Genomic DNA, 26,894 nt, shown 5'->3' on the forward strand with positions numbered 1-26,894 from the left:
CGCAGTGCTGTGTGAATTCTCCTCCAGTGTGAGGTTGAAAACACACAGATTTATGCTGGTTTTTAATGTATTTTGGGCCTTCCTGTAGTATTTTATCGTTAAGCATATGATTTGGTTGATGATAAAGCAGAGTTGAAAGACATGGAAATGACTGGCACACACCCCCCTCTGTATTTAAAGGGGAGGAACCCCATCAAGGTTTGCACTTGGTAATTACACAGAGCAGCAGACTGTTAGTTGCAGGTTTCTATTTTCTGTGCTGGGATGATAATTGTATGAATTATGGGTTTTGTAAACAGCATTTAGCGGGTATTGGTCATATAGACAAAGTGTTCATACACCCCTTGCACAGGATTATTTGATTCTCCCTTAGTTGCTCTTCCTGCTGTATTGTGAAGCTGTTTTCCTTATTTCTAGGGGGTTTAACACACACACACGCACACACGCACACACACACACACACACACACACACACACACACACACACACACACACACACACACACACACACACACACACACATGCTAACCTTGAATGCACTTGACAGAAGCTTGCAGCCAAGTTTACTGTCGACAATAAGCTCTACAGGGTGTAGTGTTTTGTAGTTTTTGTTTTTCTCTTCTGAGTAAATGGAATAAGACTTAATCCTTTATGTGTTTCAGGTCAAGTGGAAAGGGAAAGACCTTTTTGACTTTGTGTGTCAAACTCTGGGGCTGAGAGAGACATGGTTTTTTGGACTCCGGTACGACATCAAGGACACAGTTGCTTGGCTGAAGATGGAAAAGAGGGTAAGGGATTTAATGAGGCACTGGTCATTTAACAGCCACGGTTAACACTGTAGATAAAGAAAAACTGAAATGCATTGATTTCTTCTCTTTGGGTCATTGTTGTAGGTTCTGGATCAGGAGGTACCAAAGGAGGAACCAATCACTCTTCACTTCCTGGCCAAGTTTTACCCTGAAAATGCTGAAGAGGAGCTTGTGCAGGATATCACACAGCATCTCTTCTTCCTACAGGTACATAATGTCTATCACTGTGCTTATAGGTACAGTTTTGTTTTCCTCATTTCAACTTCAATCCAATTTAAATGATAAATAATAATACGTTAGCTAACCTCATTTTGCTCTTGTGTGTCTGGATCTTCTCTTGAACTACTTATCTTGTTACCATCCTATCTATTTCATTTGTGTCTTTCATGCCAGAATGAGACAGTTCTTTGTACTCTTACCTCTGACTGACACATTCTTTTCTTTCTCTGCTGCTCTCTAAATTGAAATAGCTGCAGGCTTCACAGGTAAACCTGAAACTCAACATGCCTTTTAAGAGAAGCGGTGGATAACTGCCTGGTGGCTGGCTAGTGGGCAGACACTTGCTAGTGGGCAGAAACCTTTTTTTTTTCTTTAAACCTCTCCTTCCTTTGATCGTAATCTTCCTAGAGGGGTGCTATGTTCAAGACTTTAAAAGAAAAACCTGTGGGTGTTGGTGTTATGTTTCTGAGGAACAAGATGAGATGAAATAAATGCTTAAGAAGAAATTGGTGTGTGAGATATTCAACACCTCAAAGCTCTCAAAATGCTCTTTAAATAAATTCAACACGAATTCACCATCGACACCGGGCTGATGTGCCGTATTTGCGACTTCCTCTCTATTCTGATCCGGTGCCAACAGGGGGCACGCGTCCACAGAGTTTCTAACAAGTTGTCGAGCAGAGCCCTCTGTAACACACTTTTCCCATTGTCTCCAGTCTGATAGTGTGCAGCCATGTGGAATCAATGCGCGACATATTCCCGCAGCCCTTTCTCTCCTCTTAAAGCTCCCTGGGAGATTCTTGCAGAGCCATTCCTGCTCACAAGAGATGAGATTTGTAACTGTCGTCCAATGCTACCAGCCACATTTATCAATTACCAATTAGGATTTAAAGGCTCAGTTATTGGCCCAGTTAATGACATATTCTCTATGGGATGCTCATCCCCCGATAGCACTTATAGACCATTGTGCTGGTTTAGTTATATGCTTTGAGAAAGCAGTGCGCTTATGTTGTTCGGATGGAGGCACTTATGTACTTAAGGTATATAAAAAAGTATCTCTTGTGTCCTTAATCCATTTAAAGCTAGTTGAAGCAATGTATTTGTTTTATGAGGAGACCTTGCTTTAAAGAGAACAAAGCAGCAGACAAATTACTCAACAGTTAAAGCAGCTACAAGGGAAGAAGAATCCCTGTCTCCATATTACTCTGCCCTCATTAATTCCCACAATGTCGGGCGCAGGCCTCGGTTCAGATAGTGTCACAGGCGTGACAGCTGGATTAGCGCTTATCGGAAATGATCAGCGACCCGGATACAAACACACACACACACACACACACACACACACACACACACACACACACACCCCTCACACACTTAAGACCTCTTACACAAACAGACACATCTTCATCACAACATTTGTAAACCAGATTGCAGCCTCTGTGTCTGAGCACTCCCCACAATTAGGGGCTGTCACCTCTGGCTCCACACCTCAGTTAGTTCAAAACAAAGACGACAGACCGGCTTTGTAAATTATTAGGTTTCAAGCACTAAATCGCCCATTACGGCTGAAGCAAGTTGGGAGTGACTCACCTTGCGATCCGGCTTTGTGTGCTGCATGCCGTTTGGAAGTTTTGTGATTCAATTAGTCTGACAGGTGACAGAGCTCCTGTAGTGACTCCTGCTCTTTTAATCTGGAGGGAGCTTGTTAAAGGGGATTTCCACCCATTTTAAGAATTCATGTTATGATCCTTGACAGTTGAGTCAACATAAGATAAGATAAGATAAGATTCAACTTTATTGTCATTGCACAGAGTACAAGTACTAGGACAACGAAATGCGGTCTCTGCATTTGACCCATCCTAGTGTTAGGAGCAGTGGGCTGCCATTATGTACGGCGCCCGGGGAGCAGTGTAGGTAACCAGTGTCTTGCTCAGGGACACCACGGTGGCACTAGGTCTTTTCGGGGACTTGAACTGGTGACCTTCCAGTTCCCAGGCCAACCCCCTATGGACTTGTACCACTCCGTACATAAGCTCTAAACCGCAGACCTAAACCTTTCATTTGTCACTCTTAATGATTGGAGTATATAAACACACAGCTTCTAAATCTAACTACAGCACAGAAAAAAGATGAATTAGGAAAATGGGCGGCCCTCTCTAATTATGATTTGAAGCTTTTCGAGAACCGGCGCGTTACATTCATGTCATTATACTGTAATCGCAAGCGGATATTCCTGGAGCAGCTACAATGATGTTGGCTTAGGTACATAGTTGGTGCATAATAGGTCCCCATGTGGCTATGATACTCAAGAATATTTATTTGGTAAAGTTCCGACTTTCAGACCTCTCTAAAATGAGAAAGCACCAGTGAGCTGTAGCAGCATAGCTAGAGCTTATTTACTCAGGGTTAGGGTTTGCAGCATATCCTATGGTGTTGGTTTTTGGCTAACCTAAAAACAGTTACAGCTCTATATTGTTTCTGTATTGGTCAGCGTGGGAATAATGAAAAACAATTAGAGCCGTCGAAGGCACAGATGTTTGAAAGTTGATTTCCACCCTACACTGACTCTCTTCTCTCTAAGGTATCACGTCTTATTCTCATTGTGCTTCAGTCGAGTACGATCACCTTTCAGTCAGCTTCAGCTCCTTCACCTCATATGATATTTGATTTGAGGTGATTGCTCTGACTTCAGAGGGAGGAGTTCCCATTAATTTCCCACTATGTAACAGCATTTTCATCTATGCAGTGCAAATGTCCTCTCTCGCAATATGGACAGAAGTGAACCAATTTGCATATCGGCAGCAGGATTCAGATCCACTCTAAAATGTTTTTGGTTATTTCTTGTCCCTTCAGCCTTTGCCTATAATGGGGCCCGTAGGTAATCCTGACAGAAAAACAGACCACTCAAGAGGGAAACAAACTACCACAATATACATTTTATTTGGAGACGATGTTTGTGTAAGACAATGAACAAGGCTTTTTCTTTTACTTATTTTTGAATGTCTTTAATTGTCCATATGTGTTCTTTGTTATAAATACACATCTATTTTGTTTTGCATATTATAAATAAAACAAAAACAAAGAAACATGCTTTATCGTTTGCATTAAACACTAAAGCCATTTTTTGCTACATGAATAAAGAAAGAAATACAGCCCCCAAAAAATAAAATAAATAAATGTTTATATAAATAATATTCATATTAAAGGAGATTATAATTAGAACCCACATCAAACAGAGCTGGTTCTAAGGCGGGCTTAGGGAGGACAGAAAAGGGCTTCTTACTCAGGTGGAAACATGCAAAGATGAGTTGTGCATTAAAAGTAATTGCATTTGTTTCCTCCTCAGGTGAAGAAGAATATCCTGGAGGAGGAGATTCACTGTCCACCTGAGGCCTTCCGTGCTGCTGGCCTCTTACGCCGTCCATGCTAAGGTCAGTGCTCATTGGAACTAAAGAGCAATCCCTCCGTCCATGTATTAATTCATCTATGTGTTCTTTAATGGTGTATGTACATTTACTTTGAACTTTGCTTTCTGTAACTGCTGAAGGATGGGATTGTTTTCAGGCCTATCCCAGCTCAGGGAATACATCTAAATAAACCCTACCTGAGCTTCATGTCATCATTTGAGTTCAAATTACTTTGACCCAAGAAATATGTAGTCGCCTGTCTGGAGCTTGCGTCAGCTGGTTTATATCTCATTACATCTTGGGTAGTGAGTTCTCTGCGGCTGTAGATGACTATTTATTTAAACAAACTGCAATATCCAGTAGCCACTTTCTTAAAATGACATGCATTTCACTTTTTTCTTCCTCTGATAAAAGTACATTGTGCCTTTCTTTGTCCCTCAGAACAGTGCAGGGAGACTGCATGCCTTATCACCAGTGGTTTGTTTATTATAATCTTCTAATGCCTGGTCCCTCCTCCCTAAAACATACATTTATCACCCAAAACTGATCCAGAACTCTTCAGTCCGAGCCCTTAAAAGGACCAGAGGGGAACACATTAGGCCACAAGTTACTTCACCTGTAAGTTTTAGTATTGATTTTTTTATCTTCCTGGAGTGCTCAAGGCAGGAAATGCATTTTTTTTTAAATCGAGGACCATAGGTACTCTGGAACTAACTGTTTAATGAATAAACACCTCGGCTGAGGCAGTGCCTAGTGGTTTGAGCAGCGTCCCAGCAGATTTCGGATTGAATCCCGTTTCATTAAAGACAGAATACAAAAGCTACTGGAGAAAAGGTGCAGCCGAATAATAGTGTCAAGTTGACCTCAGGATTACACCTTCATTACAGCGTAGCCCCTGGTGAAGCTACGGCCTCCTGGGCTCTCACCTACAGTGTACTGAAGAAGAGATGTCAGCCCCACCAAGTGTAAAGAAATTGGATCCCTCCCTTTGAGTTGGGAGCAGGGGGCTGCCCAATATGTGGTTAGATGTATATTGTATCTGTCCCTACCAAATAAACGATAAATAAAAATGGGGGGGGGGGGGGTCTTCATCAGTAAAACTAGGATGGTGTATGAGGTCAGAAGGCATGTTGGTGAAATGTTTGAAGTTGTGCATGCACTGTTTTTGTTCTGTTAAGACAATTAATTGTACTTTCAACTTATTTATTAGGGTTCCTGAGTATGCCCCAGAAATGTCTTGGCCTATTATGATTTTATGGGTTTTGCTTTCCTGTAGTGTGTTATAGGTATTCATGCATGTAAATGGTCTGCAAAGGCTGACATCCCAAAGTTCCCTCCATTGGACTCCTTTATTTTCTGTCGTAACTAAGTGACATCTCTTTGTACCACTAATGCTTCTATTGGCTAGCGCTCCAACACATTATACGTGATAGGCTAAGGGCGGGTACATGTCTAAGCGGTTTACCAATCACAACAGAGCCGTTCAGCTAACCAATCAGAGCAGACTGGGCTCTGGTTTCAGACAGAGGGTGGAAAGATGTGCTGCAGCACAGGCAGCATGAGAAAAATAAAGAGCTTTTTGAACATTAAAGCATTAAACATGTCACAGTAGAGGCACAAAATACAAATATGAACGGAAAATGACCATTATATGTCCTCTTTTAAAAAGCAATGCAAATACATAGGACATAGAATTGTATCAGTGTTTTTTGTCTGACATTACACCATAAAATCTCAGAATAGATACATTTTTAAAATCATTTACAGAATGTTTCTCACGTTACAGTCGCCTGGATCTTGATAGTGGAACCAACAACACATTCTATTTTCTCGGTCGCTTGCAGATGAGCTGTCTGCTAGCTGGCAACAACATAGGGACATTTTTATTTTGCAATATATTTGGGAAAAATGTACCCTAACTGTAAGTAAATGGTATTCGTAAAATCCTGTATTTCACTCGCCTTGCAGGAACCCTGCACGAACTCTGCGTAGTGACTAAATGAACAACATTTCAGACAGAGGGGGATGAAATGAGCTCCCTTTGTCTGATGGCTGTGCTTGCACATGATGTGGATCTAAAACATGAAGAAGCCTGGAGTAGAAACACCGCACCTTTGCATTTAAATAGGCTGTTTGAGGTTTTTCAGGCATCTGATCACATTGACCCTGTGGTGAATGCTCATACACATTGTTAAGATGTGTGTCAGCCTGGAGGTGTGTATGATGGTGTGAGCAGTAGAGGCAGATAATTGTGCCAGGGGTTTGGTGACAGTATATTTAGAATTATATTTAATGTTGTATTGTCCCATCCAACTAAAAACTGACCTTTTTAGACTGATTCAGGTGTCATCTTTTAGTCCAGGTTAATTTTTGGTCATTTTATTTCTTTGAATAAGAGTTTATGTGCTTTTCTGTTTAGTTTCTGGGGTCACTTGTTTTAATTAGGATTGCATCAAGCCTTCTTTAAAGGACTTATGAAACAAATTTTAATTGTTGGAATTTCACAGTTTTGGGTGCTGATTCTAAAGGTTCTAAGCCTTGCGATTAAAATGAGATATTGTCTGGATAATAATTTATCCGGGAAGTCATGTTAAAACGGGCTCAAAAGGAGCCACATTTTGTCTTTTTGTGCGAATTCATTTTTTTATGCGTGACGTCATAGGGTTGACACAGAAGTTCTAGTAGTCTAACTGTAATGGCGGCGTCTATGTCTAAGACATCAAAGCACGGTGGAAAATATTGTGTTGCTGGAGGGCCAAATGGTGTTAGTTGCAAAAATAGCAGCTTCACTGAAGGTGGTATCTGTGGTAGACACATGCGGAGAGGGGTCGTGTATGTTCCCAGCCGAGGTAGCCACACATCCATCGGACAACCCACCTGTAGGCCACTGCTCTCAGATACCTGTAACAGTTTGAAACGTTTTGTGAATACATGCAAATACCATTTTAAATATTTTGTAAATCAATGCACTTTGTTTTTTCAAAGTAAAGTAGAGTAGACAGTTTTTCTGATTGCTGAATAAAGAATGATGCCTATGTCATCTGAAAGTGTAATTACAAATATCTTACACATTGATATGTTGTCCAGCTTGTCGGCGGTAAGGGCGACCCTGCCTGTCTCGCAGCACTGGACCAACTTGCTCCAGCACCACCCTCTTTGTCAGGTCTTTGAAGTCCTGGTGCTGTGTAATACAGGATGTATGTTCAAGCTTGCCCATGGCTGGCCCGACTTCCCTGCAACACCTGTACTCCCTGGCATCTTCCAGCAGATCAGTTCTGCACTGGTTACACTTGCACCTAGTAACACAACAAAACCGAATGAATAAAAAGGTCTTTGAGAGACTACAAGACCAGCCTTCATCTTAAAACGAAATGAAAACCAACACCATTTCTCACCATTCGTTTAGGGGGATTTCTCCTTTTAACCGTGCATCCAGCGCCACGACTGAAATGCCATCCTCGTCGACCTCTTGTTGTCGACGCTCGTTTTCGCCCGGTAGGGCTAACGGCTCATCCTGGTAGGCACCAACATAGTCCGACTCCACAGACTCACCATCTGTATCTGTAGGCCTACTAGAACTATCTGTCTCGCTCCTTTCACTTATTTCGGAAATTTCCAGATCTGACATTACTGGACTTGTTTTTTTAATATACATATAATAGTGTTCGCTTACTGTTCGCTTCTGAGAAAATACTCTTGAGCCTGCGTCAAAGCAAAGCATCTTCCTTGTCAACCGTTGCCATAAACAAAATGAACTAAGGTAGATGTAGCTGGTTGATCGATACATTTCGGCATAATAATGGGGATAACGCCATTGTTTATTAAGCTTACATTAAAACCATGTTATTATCACACAAGTTTTTTTTAAGTGGCTGGATTTCAAAGTGCCACTTCGTTAGGTTTCAACGTGTCAAAGACAGCGCAGCAGAATGCCATACCTGCGAAACCGGCATGTTCAAATCTTTTCCAGTTTACCACAGCAAACATACACTATTGTGTCATTTGATTGATAACATCTTAATAATAATAAGCGTGTAGTAGAAGCGATGGCTGTTTTGTGCCCGCCGATCCTGTGCCGAAAATGGTAACTTTCTTTCATTTCCATTAGCCTACCCATAGCCTACGGGAGGTGCAGAGAGCCTCTACAATATAGATATTAAATCGATTTGTGTGGCTTAAATTCAACGAAAGTTTTTCCACATAATGTTAGAGGTGTGTTCTTTCGACCTGCTGATGTTTGTATCAGAATTTTGGTTCCTTGATGAGATATAGGTCCATCAAATGTATGTTGTTTTCGCAGCCAGCCATACCAGCAAATAAGGGAGTCAACCCTATGACGTCACGGTCACATGGCCAATTTCGCACCCAAGGCCACATAATTCACACTTTTAAATGGCCGTTTTAACAAGTTATGCCCGGAAAATTTAGTTCAAGTTGGATTGATGGTTTAAGAAAAAGTCAAAATTTCATTTGAATGATAGATGAAAATTCATTTCAGTTGCACTTTAAGAGCACTATAAACTGTATTAACCTGTGTGAGCTTTCTACATTACAAATAGTTATTGATTTATTCATCAAGGATCAAACATCAAGTCACCTGAAGTCTATGGAAATCACTTCACAGGAAAAAGCTCCCTTAATAAACCTCGAGCGATCTCAGCCGTTTTGGTTGAAGGAATCCCATCTCACTGAAATCCCCAAGTAAGGATACGCAGACCGAGGTGCAGATATCTGACAGGCGGACAGGCTCCAGTGAGACCACAGCTCTACCTCAAAGGTTTGGCCAAGAGTCCTCAGAGACTCACTTTCACCCGTGCCAATTTAACAGGGCTTGTTCGAAGAGACGCATGTATAAGGGAACATCTGAAAATGAGCTGGCAACTTGCTCTCTCGGCTGTCAGCGCGCTCGATCTGGAAACAGAAAAAGATATGGGGCCACAATCTGTTTTCATTTAATCAGCGGTCCACTTTGATTAAAGCCAGTGTGAGTAAATTGGTGTTGTAAAGGGAAGACAGGTACTTGTTTAGCAGTGCAGCTGCTGAGAGGGTTTTGGCAGACTTTCCCCTTCTCTTTCTCTACTCATGAGCTGCAGCCTGTGAGTCACGCAGTGGGATCTACTTCGTTACCTTCGCTCATCTTTAATCGTATGACAGCCTGAAGATAGCAAAAAGGAAAAGTAAAGGCGTATTCCAAGGCGGCATTCATTTATATATTATGTTTTTTTTTAAATAAGGTGAATCATAGCTCTGTTAAGGAAAGCACAGTCACACACAGAATCCGTGTGTGTAATCAGTTACCGGTGAGATTAAAAAGTGGTATATCATTTATAGAACATGCAGCAGGAAGCAATGAAAGCACCCTTGTATGAGAATGGAGTGCATGATCAGAGCGGATAATAGAAGATAGGATTAATGGAGGGATTTGTGTGAAAAAATGAATTATTTACATTTACTTCACCTTGAACACAGACTCACGTACATACAAGAGCTCAGTCCACAGCAAAACAATAATGTTGTTTCATCACTAACTAGAAGACAATTATAGTAATTAAATATGGTGTCTACAGTTTGTAACACTGTACATGATGTAATTAAGTACACAATATAGGTTTTATGCATCATTCTACGATACACTAGTTATATGACATTTACTCAACACTGATAACCTCAATCACATTTTATTCTTAAACATATGCTTCTCAAGGTTACCTAACAACTAATTCACCTGCAGATTACTCTTTCAATTAATCGACTAATTGTTTGGATGATAAAATGTATAAAAAAACCCAGCAAAATGACATGATGTCACCTAATTTGCAATAAACCTGCACAATTGAGAAGCTTTCATTGGGGGATGTTCACTCCTAAAAAGGTGACCAATCAATTATTTATCAGCAGTTTTTAAGAAGTATGATTAAAGAATGCACCTTTTTAAATGTTGACTAGTTTTTTAAAAACACTGCCCAGGTTTCAAATAAACAAAATGTCCATGAGTTGAGAATAACCCTTTGTGAATGTATAAAATGTTCCATGTATTTAAAAACCATGCTAACCTTTATGTGGATAGTTGTATGTGTACACTGTGAGCGAACAGTTCAGCCTCAGTGGATCAGCAGAGTTTTTAGAGCCCCCTGCTTTGAATTCTGAGTGGGTGCAGTGCGTCAAGGAGGTGTTGAACAAGAATTTCAAGAAACAGCCTCTCTGGACAAATGCACAGGGAGTCTCTCTGCAGAGGTTGAATGTGGAGTAAGGTCGGCTCTCTCAATCGAAGTGCCTCAGAGGGCGTGGAGTGCGTGTTCAGCCAAGAGTGGAGGGACATAACAAACAAAAAGGAATAAATGACACTGCTGTAAATAACTGTGTTTTACAGGTGCCTTCAATAAACCCAAGCTACGTTTTTGAAAATTGAATGAGGCAGCCTTTAGTCTGAAGTGTGTTTATCTTTTAGATGTATTCCAATCCGTTTTCTTTTCTACCTTACAGCATATGACACGAATATATTTCCATTCGGTGTAAACAGCTTAGAGCTTTACAGAGTTTCACTTTTCAGTTCCAATCCAAACCACACAATATGTTATTTAATACTCATGGAATATGTCGTATTAGCCTTGAGATTATGTAAATCCTACATCTGACTCAACTGACATCATATTGATGCGCCACCACAGCTTGGCTAAGCCAGCATTACCACAAGGGACAATGAGACATGGAGATGGCTGAAAAATATTTTACTAATAGCTGCAGAGATATTCCAAGTGAGTCACAATTTGTAGGCATGTCATGCACCTGGGAAGGGAAAAAATGTGGAGTGTTGTGAAGGAACAGGGTACTTAAAAACTAGGAATGCAGGTAAAGGTTGAAAAAATATGTTCTTTTATTTACCCCAAATATATATGCAGTATTTAGGATGGGTCACACAATCAATTAGGATGAAAAAAAGCAGAATTATTTGTAGATACAAGGTAGAACCTATCATTAATTATTAACCAAAAATGGCAGTATGCTGAGTGCTCTTCTTCCAAAGAGCAACCTGGCTTCCTCTCCACCCTGCAGGAATTTATACCAATGCTGGCCAGTCCATTGTTGAGTGCAGGGGAGAGAAGACACTAAAGATGGGTGGGTTAGATAAAGTGGCATCTTTCAACACCCTTCAAGGTTTGAGGGGAATGGCACAGTCCAATTAGCCAGGCCCATCTACATAAGCAGGTGCTGTTCATCAGCTCAGCCTCGAGCATGGTGAGCTGCAAGACACTGACAACACTTTGATTAACAGAACACATCATTAACAATCACTTATTTTAACAGGATTGCGTGTGCTCAATCGAGTAAAAGATTAAAGTTGTTTAAAAAATGTGTTTGTATGATGTTAAACAAAAAGCATAACCTTTATGATGTGGGGTTGGTTGGTGTAGATACTGTATATACAGCATGGGTTATACTGTAAATACATACCACCCCCACCAATGAATTAAGCTAAATACTTTTGTAAGCATACTAACATACAATACCATGATTCCATAACAATGCCAACATAGTTTAAAGCAGGTGTAATGTTTACCAGCGTTGTGTGTTAACATGCTGACTTTTTGTTATTAGCACTAAACACAAAATACAGATAAGGCTAATGGGACCGCCATTAGTACTGCACATACCAAAATAAATATTGACCTGATGATGGCAAAATTCAAAGTCACTGAAATTGTTAAACAAGGGAACATCAAAACATGTACAGAGTTTCATGCTAATCCATCCAATATTTGTGGAGTCATTTCTCTTAACAACCCTGGTGTTGTTAAAGATAAAGCTGCTAACATAGAAAACAACGTCAGACATAATTTTTTCCCCCAAGTTTGCCCAGGTATATATTTAGTTTAACTTCATAGCCGTTTATGGAAGTAGCCTCAATGCTGCAAAGAAAAATAACCATTTGGCCTGACTCCACAACAATAATGCATTTCATGGTTTGATATGACATAACCTATATTTCTATCTATCGTCCTGTAAATGGATTTTCTTCAAAGGGACTGGACTGTGTGAGGAATGCATTAACTAGCAGAATATTTAAATAATCAGCGACCACTGTAGTGCCAGTTCGGATCATTTCTGACTAAACATGTTTAAACATTGCTGTCCTTTGAGAATCAATTGTGTTTTAGTTAGATAAATATTCTGAGTGGAAGCCCAGTTGGTGCCATAAAACCCTACCATAAATGATGTAGCAGTTACAAACAGACAAGTGAAGGGAGTCTAAGCTCTGTTGAGGGGAAACTTAAGGAAAAGGACGGTATTAAATGGCCTTCAGCTTCTCTACTCTGTTGGTCACTGCACCGCTGCACAGGCTTTCAGTCTGTGTTGAGCCTATTATAATGCTGTTTCTCACACTGAAATCCAATCAAACCTCATAATAAAGTAACTCAACAGATATAATACATACATTAAAACCGTAAAAGTGGTTTGAACACTTATTTTTTATTTTGTGCCGCAAGACCATTCTTAAACAGCAATCAATCCTCACTTAATTGTGTTTTTAATCTGTTGTCTTTGTGTAAGCACTTAATGGTGTTATGTCTTCCAAATACAATGTCATGAACACTGTGTAATCGAAATAAGTGGTTTTGATTTAAGTCCCATCCCTTTGTTTTCTGTGTTTCTGTATTTTGTCTTCCCTGGGTAACTGGTCAACTGAAGATGTGACGCTACATTTTGTGTGCAATGACATTAAGCAGTGGCAGAACTTCAAATACTACGTCTGAAAAAAACATGTTCATAGCATACAGCAATGCAGAGATATAGGTATAAATTCAAGTTAACCTACTTGCATAAATCTACAGTCATAGCTCACTCTTTTTAAACAGTAGCTTCATGAATAATTCATCTCCTTCCACTAGTTCTACAGTAGCCCAAAGGAAATTCCCCACCGCCACTCAGTCATGCCTAATCCATCCATATCTCTCCTCAAACATGCATGTTTTAATTTGTATCCGGGCTCCGGGATGATAAGTGATCAGTCTCGGCTCTCTTGGAGATATTTCTAATAGCATCACTTACAGCGTCTCCTAACACGCTGAGTGTGTGGTGCACTTTAATGACCCATACCAGCCTCCATTCATTCTCCAGGAGACCCTTTTTCTCACAGAAGCTGTGCTTTCATCTTGTGAACAGCTCCCGGGAGAGGCCTGTTATTGGAGGGGAAGGTGGATAGTGGCCATTAGTGTGCAGGGATTTTAATCCTTTTGGCATTTTTGCTCTCTCTTGCAGTACGGAGAGTACGACCCCAATGTCCACAAGCCGGGCTTCCTGGCTGAGGAAGAACTGCTCCCAAAGAGAGTGAGTGACAGCCAGTATTACACATCATCATTGATGAGGCAAAATGTGTGATAATAGATTGTATTTTTCTGCAGCATTCATCTATATTTATGTTTGTCTCTCCCACTCTCAGGTGATAAACTTGTACCAGATGACTGCAGAAATGTGGGAGGAGAGGATCACGGCGTGTTACGCGGAGCACAGGGGCAGGACGAGGTAAAACATGCTGCACTGAACTGTGAAGTTCCACATCCATCAGCACTATTTAAATTAAAGTGCACACAGGATGTGTTTAAAAAAAATGGTTCCACAAGAAATGTTTTATGCAAAACCAAAGTCCATTTTGGCAGGAGGATTTTCTCGGTCTGAACGTACATAGATTTTATTCTTGTGAATGGAATTATTAGATTTTTGTGGTCAAGGGTCTACGTCACTGTGACTTCACAAATGATGTTAGCGTTGATAAATCCACAGTTTGACATTTCCAACACCTATTGCTGCACCAAAAACAAACTGCACAGCTTTCCGCAGCTTAAAGTCATTAAGTGTAACAACATGTGTTTTCAGAAGAGGAAAACCATGTAACACACATGTAGCCATTTTTCAAAAGGGAAGCATTTAGTGAGGAGCAAATGTATCCAAGTGAAAAGGACTATAGAAATAGTGTTGCTGTAATTGGTTACATAAATCTACAATGACACCAGCATGAAAATCAGTTGTTCTGTTGTTTCATTCTGTTCCACTACTAAGCTGATCTTAGTTGAAAATCGACAGGGAGTAAGTGTGAGGGATGTGGAGTGTCTTTAAACTCCTGTGTGTGGTGGGGGTGTAGGGCTGGAAAATGAGTTCTGAAAGCCAGCAACCGCAGCACTTGGGAAAGTGATAATTGACTCACTGGTGCTGATCAATGACATATTCAACCCCAGCAGAGAGAGAGGGAGTAGGTGGTCACATCTTTTGCATTTTAATTGTTTAGTAAGGGATGCGGTCTAGTGGGCGCACAGGAGGGGAGTCACTGACCTTCGCTGGGGCTGGGTTTCATTAAAAGGTGCTTTTAATGCCAAATACATTTTCCCTCCCATGCTACAGAAACACAAACATTTGCAGTCTTTGGTAATTCTTGACAGTTTCCTCGCCTACAACAAAAAGGTCTCAATATGTCTTAACAATATTTGAATGGATTTTTCAGGACATTTTGGGAGGAATTATATTGATTGGTGGGCTCTTTTTCATATAGCCCCATCAACGGTTCATTTTCAGCCTTAGCTGTACTTTTTAGTCTTAGTTAGCATTTTAGCATTACATTACATGTCATTTAGCTGACACTTTTATCCAAAGCAACTTACAATAAGTGCAATAAACATAGAGATTCAAACTCCGAACAACAAGAAAGTCATGTTCATGTTGCAAGCATTTATTTGTCAAGACCCAATCGAAACAGATGCGATTTCAGTTTACAACGGAAGATATGCAGAGTCTCTGCTGTCCTGATGTCAATGGGGAGCTCATTCCACCATTTGGGAGCCAGGATAGCAAACGGACGTGTTTTTGAGGGGTACCTGGGTCCGACTTGCAGATATGGAGTAGCAAGCCGATTGGCTGACGCGGTGCGAAGTGCACATGCGCGATTGTATGTTTAAACATGCTAACATAAGCAGTGATTGTACTAACGACATGGTAAGCATATTAGCATTTAGGTTGATTTTCTACAGCCTCACAGAGCTGCTAATGTGGCTGTAGACTATTACATGTTTTCACAAAATCTCCTCTTTTCTTTTGTTCCTCCATCAGCCAAAATAAAAACAAACTAAAACTGGCACATTTGTATTCAGATGAGAACTATTCCATCAAAGACAACAAAATGACAAGTCTTATGCAGGTTTTGGGTTTTTGTACCGTTCTTGATAAATAGTATTATCATTTATTATCCTGTGCAATAAAAAATATTTAATCCTATTCATTTTAAACATCGTAAACACTGTATTTTAAAAAACATCAAAGAAACTGAGTCACTCGCTGAATCTGTATGCCCTTTTATAGAGCAAAACTCTACTGCTTTACACTCCCACAGCATTAATCAGGCATTACCGTTCAAGTCTCCTGTGACCAACTCTCAAGTCAGAATGTATTCAGAGTCCAACCTAGTTAAGATTTGTTTACTTGGCATAATGCTATCTTGCCTTTTTAAACTTTGATGATGCTTAAATCATCAATTTCCCACCACCCATATCAAACAGCAAGTGATTAAAAGTTTAGGCGGAAGCATGCCCTGATTTTTCCTCTGCCATCAAAGTATGCTAATGCTCCTTTTTTTTTTGCTGAGTTGACCCTGAAATCCAAACAAATCTGACAGGAGAAGAGGAAAAATACAAGTTTGAAATGATTGATGTCTCTATCATAGTATTTAGAGTCTTGGCGGCATCAGAACACGTCTTTTCTTCCATCAAGCATGACCTCTAAAGCCTCTTAGCAAATTATACGTGTATTTTCTCTTCCAGTTCTGTGCTTATGTCTTTACCCTCGCCAGCGTTTTTGTAGATCACACACATGACAGATGCTTTCCACAAAAGAAAAAATGTCTGATCTTTTCTTCTCTCCACTTCTGCCCCTCCTCTCCTCCCACCCTTTTCTCTTCTTCATTCCCTTGGATCCCCTCTATCTTTTTCTCTCTGCCTGTCTTTGAACCAGGGAAGACGCTGAGGTGGAGTATTTAAAAATAGCTCAGGACCTGGACATGTATGGCGTCAATTACTTTTTAATCAGGGTAAGCCAATGCTGCTTTGCTCTGTCCGTACAAAGTGAGCCAGTATGGCTATGTGTGTTCTCATTGCAGGTAAAAGTGATCTGGTTTTTTACGTGCATGTGTGTCAGTGTGAACATCATCAATCACATGGAATCTGATATAATTTATTGTGATTCGGGCCACTTCGTCCTACATTATTGTAATAGTCCTAAATGTTGCCTGGCTGGGAGTCTTGGGTGAGGCGTTAACAGATAAAAGTATCTTCTGACATCCTGAAGTTATGCATGAAATCTGTGTTAGTGAAGCTCCGACTCTGCATCAACACACCACTCAGAACCAGAAGAGCAATCTTTGCTCTACGGAAAAAGCCAAAATAAATAATGTCTGATTCCTCCTACTTGGTATCAACTTATAAATGAGAGCTAACTTCAACGGCCTCCTCTTTTTTGGGCATTAGGGTCGGTTCATGACCAAATCCAGTTCAAACCAGAAATCTGATTGGCCACATTTAAAAAAAATAATGCGAAAGGCCAGTAAAAATACCCAATTTGACCAATAAATAAAGACGTGCAGGGTGAAAGTAGCCTGTGGGAGACTAGGAGGCTTGTCAATTTCAATGTGTTGTGATACAATAAGGTGGTAAATTAGCAGCCTCCTGTGTTTAATGTCCCTTATTAAAAGGGATTTTTTAATCTTGAACAATTTGAAACAAATGTGTATTTTTTGGTTTTGAATAATTTACTGCTACAAGGCAGTGGATCTTTTTCCATCTCAGTCATTATACAAAATGAACATGAGTTTACTTGAGGCACTCTAGTCTTGATCAGTGCATTCTCTAAAAGGCTCAGTAATTTAAATACCAGCAAGTCAACTTCAAGTAATAGACCATAGCATTAGCAACAAGTCAGACTGCATATACCCCCGCACAACTGGCATTGTTGCGAACCAATATTTTAAGCTATAATGACGCCACTGTCACATGCAAGTACATATAAATGTTGGCTGCCAGGAGAAGAGAATCTGTGTTCACCATGCTGTGTGTGCTTTAGAATAAAAAGGGGACAGATCTTCTCCTGGGAGTGGACGCCCTGGGCCTGCACATCTATGAGCCGGACAACAGGCTGACACCAAAGTGCTCCTTCCCCTGGAATGAGATCCGCAACATATCCTACAGCGACAAGGAGGTGGGAGAATCTTCTGTTCTTTATAACAAAGATTTGCAGGACTGTCGTAATAAAGACAGTTAAACCTAAATAAAGAGTTACACTGTAGGAAACATTTAGTGTCATTGTTTATTTTTTTGTTTGCTTCTTTGAAAATCATTTTTTATATGAATATTTTGATGTTGATTAAAAAAAATGGCCACCTGTACCTGACAGATGTGTGACAATCTGGAATTCTTGTTTAGTTTACCATCAGACCTCTCGACAAGAAAACCAATGTTTTCAAGTTCAACTCTTCGCGACTAAGAGTCAACAAGTTGGTGAGTTGAGCTAAATCGTAAAAGTTTGTTATTCCTCAAAGTGAAGGTGTTCAAAAATGTGGAAGTGACTGGGGAAAATGTTTGTGATGAACCAATCATTTCGACCCATTATTGTAAAAATAAACCATTCTTTGGTTGTGTTTCTCTTGTGCAGATCCTCCAGTTATGTATAGGGAACCATGACCTGTTCATACGCCGTCGGCGGGTCGACTCGCTGGAAGTCCAGCAGATGAAATCTCAGGCCAGAGAGGAGAGGGCCCGAAAACAGGTACATGGATGTGGAGAAAAGGGTTATAGGAATTAACTTGTTAGGAGCCAGGTTTTGTCAGGGTTTGGGGAAATAGGGCCCAAGAGCAGCAAAAAGGGAGGCAGGTATGGGTACAAACAAAAGGCAAGCTTTATTCCAAAGCTGTTTTACAAAAATACAAAGTTAGGTGAAATCCAGGACATGAAAAACACTTGAGTTGAACACATGAAAGACTATAACGAACTGACAACAAGACAAGGGAGACAAGGACTATTTGAACATGAGGTAGGGAGCCACAGGTGGAACCAATCAGGGGCGGGGTTTGAAAATCACAACGGAGGGAAAGCACACAAAGGAGGAGAAACACGAGGGCAACAGGTGACAACAATGAAACAATCAGACACAAGGAAAACCAAAAGACAGGAAATAAAACTACACATGACACAACAGAGGGAAAACATTTCAAAATAAAACAGGAAGTGCATGACAGGTCTGGACATGAGTGACTTGACCAAACCAAAACACACAGGACCAACACCTGAAACCAAACAAGACATGACATAATATAAACATGATTAATACATTTGACGAGACATAACAGGTTTCCATTTCAAATGAAGTATATATCCCAAAAAATAAAAACTGCAAAGGCGATGGCACATTTTGTGAGTTTGACACATAAAGACAAACAATTGGTGGCACTTACTTTGCTGTATAGTTAAACCATTGCAGAAGAATAGGGCAAAATTGGATAAAATTACAAATATCTAGCAATATTTAACTGACTTTTCTTACGTACAGTGCAGTACATCTCTGTGACAAAATCTATTTTACAACTCGTACAACAGAGGGGGAGCAAGCACCCAAATATTGGGTGGACGCTGACCTGTTACTACAAACAAAACTATATTTTTGTTGTAATTAAAATGCTGATTAGTTTTGTTTCACTTCTATCCTTAAATGTTTATCACATGGAATGAGTTGCCTTGTTTGTTTATGTTTGTTGTGTTTTGTGGCTATAGTGTGTACATGTGTATTTGTGTTGACACCCGGAAGAATAGCCAATGCTCATGCTAGTGCTAATGGGGATCCTAATATATAAAAAACAGTACAACAACAAAGTGCTCTGATTTCCCTCTCTCTCATATGATGCTGCTTCATGTTTTTCCTGATTGTCTTTCATGACTTTTTGTTCTGTTTCTTTCTTTCTCTATGCATTTTTCCACACCATATCCTCTTTACTGTGACAGGTAGAGAGGCAGCGTCTGCAGCGGGAGAAGCAGCTGCGGGAGGAGGCAGAGAGAGCCAGGGACGAGCTGAAGAGGAGGCTGATTCAGCTGCAGGACGAGGCTCACATGGCCAACGACGCACTGGTAAGATATGTCACACATACTGCAAGTTTCAGCAACATTGATTTTGTCAAATTGAGCTTGTCTCACACCATCCTCACTTCACTTCCTCCCTCTGCTCCCGCCATTTACTAATTTTTCCCTATTATTGTCTCTCAATGTCTCTTTTCCCTCAATCAATCTCCCTCCCGTTTCGTCCTGTGACTCCATCTCTCTTTCTTCACTCCATTTCCCCAATCTCAACTCCCAATTCCAACTTTTTCTTTCCCAATCCTTCTTTTGTTTGTCCTCCTCCTCCTCCCCTCGCTCCTCTCCAGCTGCGTTCAGAGCAGACGGCTGACCTGCTGGCTGAGAAGGCCCAGATCGCGGAGGAGGAGGCTAAGCTGTTGGCCCAGAAAGCTGCCGAGGCCGAGACAGAAATGCAACGCATCAAAGTGACGGCCATCCGTGGCCAGGAGGAGCGGCGGATCATGGAGCAGAAGATGCTAGAGGCAGAGATGCTGGCCCTCAAGATGGCCGAGGAATCAGAGAGGAGGTGGGGAGAGGAGTGTTCAGCCATCCATGTTGTCTCTCTCATACACAAATTCTTTAGACTCAGTTTTTTGGATCCTTACATACCATATTCCCACATCTTACTTCTTTTTTTTGTTTTTCCTTTTGTAATCCAAACTGAGGAAGCTGTCTAACCGGAGATTCATAGCACCGTTCCTAAATAACCTCCTCAATTCCTGAGCCTCCCTCCCAAATCTAGTGGGAGTCCCTATACTTTATTTCAGTTTGCTCAGCAGCAAATAAATCAGTCGATACGCTGTGAGCATAATGCTGCAGCTGCATTTAAATTGCTCAATCAAAGAACTTCTAACTTGTTGAAAATCATTTCATTTGAAAGGCTTTGTTCTCACACCGCAGCAGGTAATCATGCGGTTACTGCCATGCTGCTGGCCGCAAAAGTTAAAACGGGGAGCCAGCTTTTGTTTAGCAGCTCCTCCTAGGACTGATGTGCCGCAGTTAATTTGTGCTAGTAAATTGTTAGCAGTAGAATCGATTGATGGTGGGAGTCCCTATCAAACAGACTCTACACCCAGCTCTGCGGTGCTGAAACAGACTTGTGATGCCTGTTTTAGCTCTGCTTTCAAAATAAATATTTCTGTCACATCAAGTTCAAGTCCACTACTTTTAACCATCTGCTGTTGACTTATTTTGAGTTCTTTTGAGGTCAGATGAGTGAGCAGATGAAGTCATGATCAGCACTCTGATGAGCCTGATAGATGCTGATCCATGGTAGCAAAGAACTGAGGTTGTTTGGATAATAAAACAGTATACATGGATACTAAGAATATCACTTTACAGCCTCTACTTTACAATTTATTAGGCAATCATTTCAAACGGGCACCATTAACCACTTGCCAGTAACTGCAATTTCTGGATAAGGACTTTCTGCACCAGAGGAATTTTAAACCTGTGGCACTCAACATGTAAATGACTGTGTCCACTCAAACCCTCGAGGCACATAGCTCCCCCACATCGACGAGGAACCGCTGAGTGTTCAGGAACACAATCAAAAAAATGTAATCACCTGCACATAGCATTCCAACTCCATGGTGGAATAATGGAGTCAGAAATGATTTTGTGCTGTGGTGTTACATTGATCACCCGGGTAATAACAGAGTGACATTCCCAGGGTCGTGAAGTACCAACATACCGATTATGTAAGATGATTCTGAATCCAATTTAGATAATTCTGTCTCCTTTGAAGGATTGCTAGGTGAATTAAAGTATGAACTGCGTCTGTCTGTGTTTGTCCCTCAGGGCCCAAGAGGCGGAGCAGCTGAAACAGGACCTGCAGGAAGCCAAGGAGTCGGAGCGCAGGGCGAAGCACAAACTGCTGGAGATCACCAGCAGGGCTGTCTATGCGGTAACTGAATCATTAGCATTCATATTTGTATTATTTATTTGTTTTAAGTGCCCTAAACTGATTTCCCTTATACATAATGTTTTCCTTTATCCCAAAATCATCTGTAAATTTACTTTTTAAACGTATTCTTTTAATCTTCCTGTGAAACCTTTTGTCTGGTTTTACATCTTTTTCACCTGTTCCCCTCGGATGAGTTTCCACCCCTCTAATTTCTCAAAGCGATGTCATTAAATGGCTTGTCACACAAAATATCGAGTTTGATATGGTGTGTCAGGAACAATATCTCCATTTTTGAATTAAAAAAGATCAATATTAGGAATGGTGGGCAACTGTTGATTGCCCATTGTCGTTCTGTTACTCTACTAAAACTGTTTTTTTGTATTACTTTTAATTTAATCTGGATTACACAACTATAAATTACATTTTTCTTCCTGGATTCATGTTTTGGTATCATTAAAAATCTAGACTTTCTAGTGTGGGCTGTGGTAAATTGCTAAGGGCATTTTTATATATATATATATATATATATATATATATGTTTTTTAACAGATATAAATAAATAAGGTAAATGGTTAAAAGTTTCAGCCTTGCAAAAATCAAAAATTCACATGTATCATGTAGTACATGAATGTGCCCTACAGGAAAATACAGTGTGTCTGGAGTATCAGCTGCAAACTGTTGGTATGGAAATTACCATATAGTTTTAGCTTGACTGCTTATAGCACACACATATACACACACACACACACACACACACACACACACACACACACACACACACACACACACACACACACACACACACACACACACACACAAACACCCTTACCCACACGCACACACACATGCAACTGTAGCCTCGCACAGCCTCGCTGAACAGGAGATACTTGCATAAGAACAGGCAGCACATAAGGCAGCCTACGCAAACGCTCCCAACATGCTAAAAACCCACACACTGCACATTCAGCTGCTAGCGCACACACACACACACCCACACACACACACACACACACACACAGATTCTGATGCTGGCCATCGATAACGAAATGCTGGTTTGTAAGGTTATGAATGAAACGCCTTAACGCATACAAACACATTGGTGAACGTACATACAACAGACAGGCTGCCACTGGAACTCCCTTATAGAGTTATCAGATCATGCATGATAACTGAAAATGTCTCAACACGCACACACTCGCACATGTATATACATTATTTACAATTCCATTTTTTTCCAGACATATTGCCTTTTTTGTGCTCGGCCAGTCTGTATTTAAATCAGTTGAATCCATACTGTAGTTTGGAATAACACGCCAACCAATGGATTTACATTTATATTGTGTATTAGGTCCACATCTTATCTGGCCCTCTCCTAAAGTGACATGTGGCCGATGCATTTCAGTCCATTGGTCAGGATCTAAAAGCATATATTTGGGTGATCACGGTCCATGACCATCAAAGTGGGCATCTTTTATCCCTTGAGTTTCTGTCTTATGTCCCTAATGTGTTCTCCATGCATTCCTCCATTCCCCTTGTATTTCCTGTTACTGTCATCTACTCCTCCCTTGCGTATTTATTCTAACCCTTTCTATCTCTTCCTCTGTCCTCTCACTCCCAGGTCTTCTTTATTCAATTTTTTCCCCACTGCCAATTCGTCTGCCTCACCTCTTCTCCTCTGATCTCTCCTTTCCTCCCCCCTCCTAGTCTCCTGGCCTGCCGTCTGACAGCATGCCTCCCGACCTGAGCTTCAGCAGGGAGAACCTCAGCTTTGACTTTAAAGACACCGACATGAAACGCCTCTCCATGGAGATCGAGAAGGAGAAGTGAGTGGCCGGCTTTACTCTGCTGGTGCTGCCTGATATGTTGAAGCCTCTGCAAAATCTGAATAAGTTAATTGCAAAGTTTACTTGTGTGTAATACACTAAACTTGTGTTTGTGAAAGATGCACATCAATCCAGGATTGTTCTTCCACTTTTTAATATGCGCAGTTTGATTTTGAGTTCAAGTTGGATATTGACCCTGATGTCAAACCCAGCATTCCAGCTTTTTAGCTCTTGGTGATTGCAGACCGGAGAAACACATTTTAGAGGGAGCTGAGTAATTACCTCTTTGCTGTCATGTAGTTTGGTAACTAGGTTTTTAAAACAAAGGCCCAGGAGCAGAGATGGTGGGTAACTGTTCCTAAGAAGAAGAAAGACTGCCATGGCATTAAGAGCTTTATTAAGAAATACAATTATCGCACTGTGATAGTGATGACCAAGGAGGTTTCTTTCTAAGAAGCATTATTTATTTTCCTTTTCGTTATTTTTATAATGGAATTAGCCAGGTTTTTTGCGGCATGTGCCCTCATACCACAATGCTTATTTTCCCCGTGAAATGTTATAGTGATGCCAGAAAACCATATTTCTGTTCGTCAAAAACTGTAGAATGACTCCAAATATCGTGAATATGAATATCGTGTCAAGATCAGTGCCACAGTATTGCCCTCAGACTGTATTTTTCTAGAGAAAACCCTGCTTTACCGATCTTCCCCCACTGGCTGACAGTTACATTTACAGAGCTGTAAGTCCTAATAATTAGCACATTTTAGAACACACTTTCTAAAAATAGTATGTTATCGTTTGGTTATAGATCAGAATGCCTGGAACAATGTTACTTAACATAAAATAGCGATTGTGTTTTTAATTATTATTTGCTGACTAAGAAACAATCATAAGTTTTGACTTAAAGAGGGCCTTTGAATAACCTCATTTAATAATGGTTTGAACGTGAAAGCTTCATTATTATTATAATAACGGTCATATCTCTTAGTCTGTGCCCACGTTAAGAGGAGTGAAGCAGAGATGCCCATTGATTCTATATTTATTCTTCATGGTTATGTCAGTGCTAAGTATTATAGTTAGATCTAATAAGGAATCTTATTAACTGTCTCTCAACCTGCACTGTGATCCTGTTCAGAGTGGAGTACATGGAGAAGAGCAAGCACCTGCAGGAGCAGCTGAATGAGCTGAAGACCGAGATTGAGAGTCTGAAGATGAAAGAGAGAGAGACTCCTCTGGACATCATCCACAACCAGAACACCGAGCAGGGGACCAGCAAGCAGAGCAACTTTAAAAAGGTACATCTCAGCTTGGCTGCTTGCATGCTGTACAGATAACACATGCCATACCCTCATTCAACACTCTACAGACCCCATTCACGCCTCATCTATTCACACTCACTGTCAAACATTTGTATTTATTTTAACATATTTTGAATATGCAAAATGAACTCTAGTGCAGAAAATTGATTCACATCTTCCTCTTGACGGTATTTTGAAAATGTCAGCAGTGTGTGCAGACTAACATGTTTATGGATTGTGTTTCTGTCCTTATGAAACATTTGCAGAGTATATTTAATCTGGTTTTGGTTACAGCCATAATTACATGCAGTCTTTGCCTGTTCCTTGCATCATATCGTCATTTCTCATTTGCAAGTTCAGAAATGATTGAATCTATTTTAGTCACACTTTTTTAGTTATTGAATTAAATCAAATTCACTGTGATTCGCAGTGTACAGTATCTTTGCAGATTTTTGTATTAGATCAGACTAAATATCCAATCATCTTAGAGAGGTACAGTAAATACACCATCCAACTATTTCTAATGCATTGTAGTTACATTTACAGGTTGCTCTTTAGCTGTTCAACAGCTGTCCGATCAGCTGGAGACACATGAAGCGTATATGCGATTAGAGTACTGGTCCTGCATAATCTCCCAGTACCAAGCCTAACCCTCATATTATTCATAGGCGGGGTGTTACTGATTCTCAGAGCATCACTTCATAGCAACAATCTCCACTTGGCCCCGGGGTATTTCTTCAGACTAAAGTTTTTTGATGGAACCCCTTTCAGAGAGATCATTTATTCTTTACTATGACCTTTAAACTGGTTTAAGTATATATTTTTTAAAGATCTCACAGATCAACTGAGAGAGAAATCTGTGTTTTTGTATGCATCTTATGTCTACTCCCTCAGTAAGAATAGCTTAAGTATTTCATCTTACAAAAGTGTCTCGCTTGACGATATGAAATGAGATGAAAATATCTCCCTTCAGCCGGAGGGATAATCCTAAATTGATTGGCGATGGACTTGCTATAAAAAGCACATTCTCTTCCCCTTGTCCTTTGATGAACTAGCAGATTAGACACATTCTCCTTTATCTTCCCACACCAGTGTGTCTGTAATGTCAATTAAACGTATCAAAAAAAATTTGATCTGTGCTCTCAGTACATTGCATTAGAAAAAAGCCCACCCGTCCTGCGTTCTTGTCTTCCACTGTGTAATGCACTTTTCAAACGAGCGCTAATTGATTTCTGTTCGGTGATTCGTCATGTAGAAGGACGGGGGAACCTTTTGCATGCAGGGGGAGAATGAGCAAAGTTAAAAGTGTTGATTTAATTGAACCACAGGCATGCAGAATTCATCTTTCTCGCGATTGGAGGGGTCTGGTTTGGAGGTTGGGGGGGTGGGCACATGGCATGGCAGGAAGAAGTGGAATGGACAGTGAGGAAACCAGGTCAGCTTTGCAAAAACGATGCGAGGATCCGAAGGGAGGCGGAGGTTGTTCAAAGGATGAGGAGGTTAAAGGAGGCTGAGTCACAGAGAAGTGCTAATGCACTGTGAAGCGGGCATGGGGGGGGGGGGGGGAGAAGAGCAGGGGGAAAGAGCAACAAAGCACAAGTCTGAGAGCCAGAACTGCTAGGAACGGCTGTTTCTCCGGGCAAAGTTTTCTCCATCCAGACCCCCCCTCCCCCTCTGGATGATTAATGAACAGCCGCTTAACATGGCCCAGTGCCTTTATCACTCCGTCAAGACAGCAGGTTCTGCCCTGTTAGCACCAGGCCTATCAGGGGATCTTATTTTACTTTTTGGCATGTATGATTTGTTTGGGGTTCAGGCTTGAATGATACCCATAATGCTGTGCCACAGTGTAGAACATTTCCCACCATTCAAAAAGCTTGTGACTGCACAGGTTTTACCAATTACACCGGGGACTTTAAAAGAACAGATAGTCATCGGTGGTGTTCAGAGTTTAACTTTGATCTTAAATATTGAATGGCTCCTTGGCTTTCTCTGGTCAAACTTTTGCTAAAACCCACATTTTTTCTTGTCAGCCAACTCTCCTAACTTCCCCATGATGAGGGAAATCAGAGTTCTGCTACTCCGAGCAGACACAACCGTTTTTTTTGTAGCTTCATCATCGGTCTAGTTATGTTATGAACATGGGTGTGAGCTAGTTCAGGCAGTCAACTCGAGCACCAATGATACATTTACACATGACGACCCTTGCCTATCTTACAACCAACCAAACACATTCTCCTAAATCTGCCGCTCTATTTAAGCTTCCAGATCTGCCTGCTAATGCTGCTGTTACTT

At 40.7% G+C, this 26,894-nt stretch overlaps 1 protein-coding gene across 1 annotated transcript in view; it reads left to right on the plus strand.

The window, feature by feature from the left end:
- Nucleotides 1–26,894, plus strand: part of nf2a (NF2, moesin-ezrin-radixin like (MERLIN) tumor suppressor a) — a 31,957-nt gene that overhangs the window by 1,074 nt on the left and 3,989 nt on the right. The window contains 15 exon segments of the mRNA XM_063897854.1: nucleotides 663–788; nucleotides 894–1,016; nucleotides 4,375–4,422; nucleotides 4,424–4,459; nucleotides 13,694–13,762; nucleotides 13,875–13,957; nucleotides 16,430–16,505; nucleotides 17,534–17,668; nucleotides 17,893–17,967; nucleotides 18,122–18,235; nucleotides 19,465–19,587; nucleotides 19,881–20,098; nucleotides 21,373–21,478; nucleotides 23,183–23,301; nucleotides 24,437–24,596. Of these exon segments, the coding sequence (XP_063753924.1) occupies nucleotides 663–788; nucleotides 894–1,016; nucleotides 4,375–4,422; nucleotides 4,424–4,459; nucleotides 13,694–13,762; nucleotides 13,875–13,957; nucleotides 16,430–16,505; nucleotides 17,534–17,668; nucleotides 17,893–17,967; nucleotides 18,122–18,235; nucleotides 19,465–19,587; nucleotides 19,881–20,098; nucleotides 21,373–21,478; nucleotides 23,183–23,301; nucleotides 24,437–24,596 (1,611 nt within the window).

Source organism: Eleginops maclovinus, chromosome 12, assembly GCF_036324505.1.
Source record: "Eleginops maclovinus isolate JMC-PN-2008 ecotype Puerto Natales chromosome 12, JC_Emac_rtc_rv5, whole genome shotgun sequence".
NCBI classification, from domain to species: Eukaryota; Metazoa; Chordata; class Actinopteri; order Perciformes; family Eleginopidae; genus Eleginops; species Eleginops maclovinus.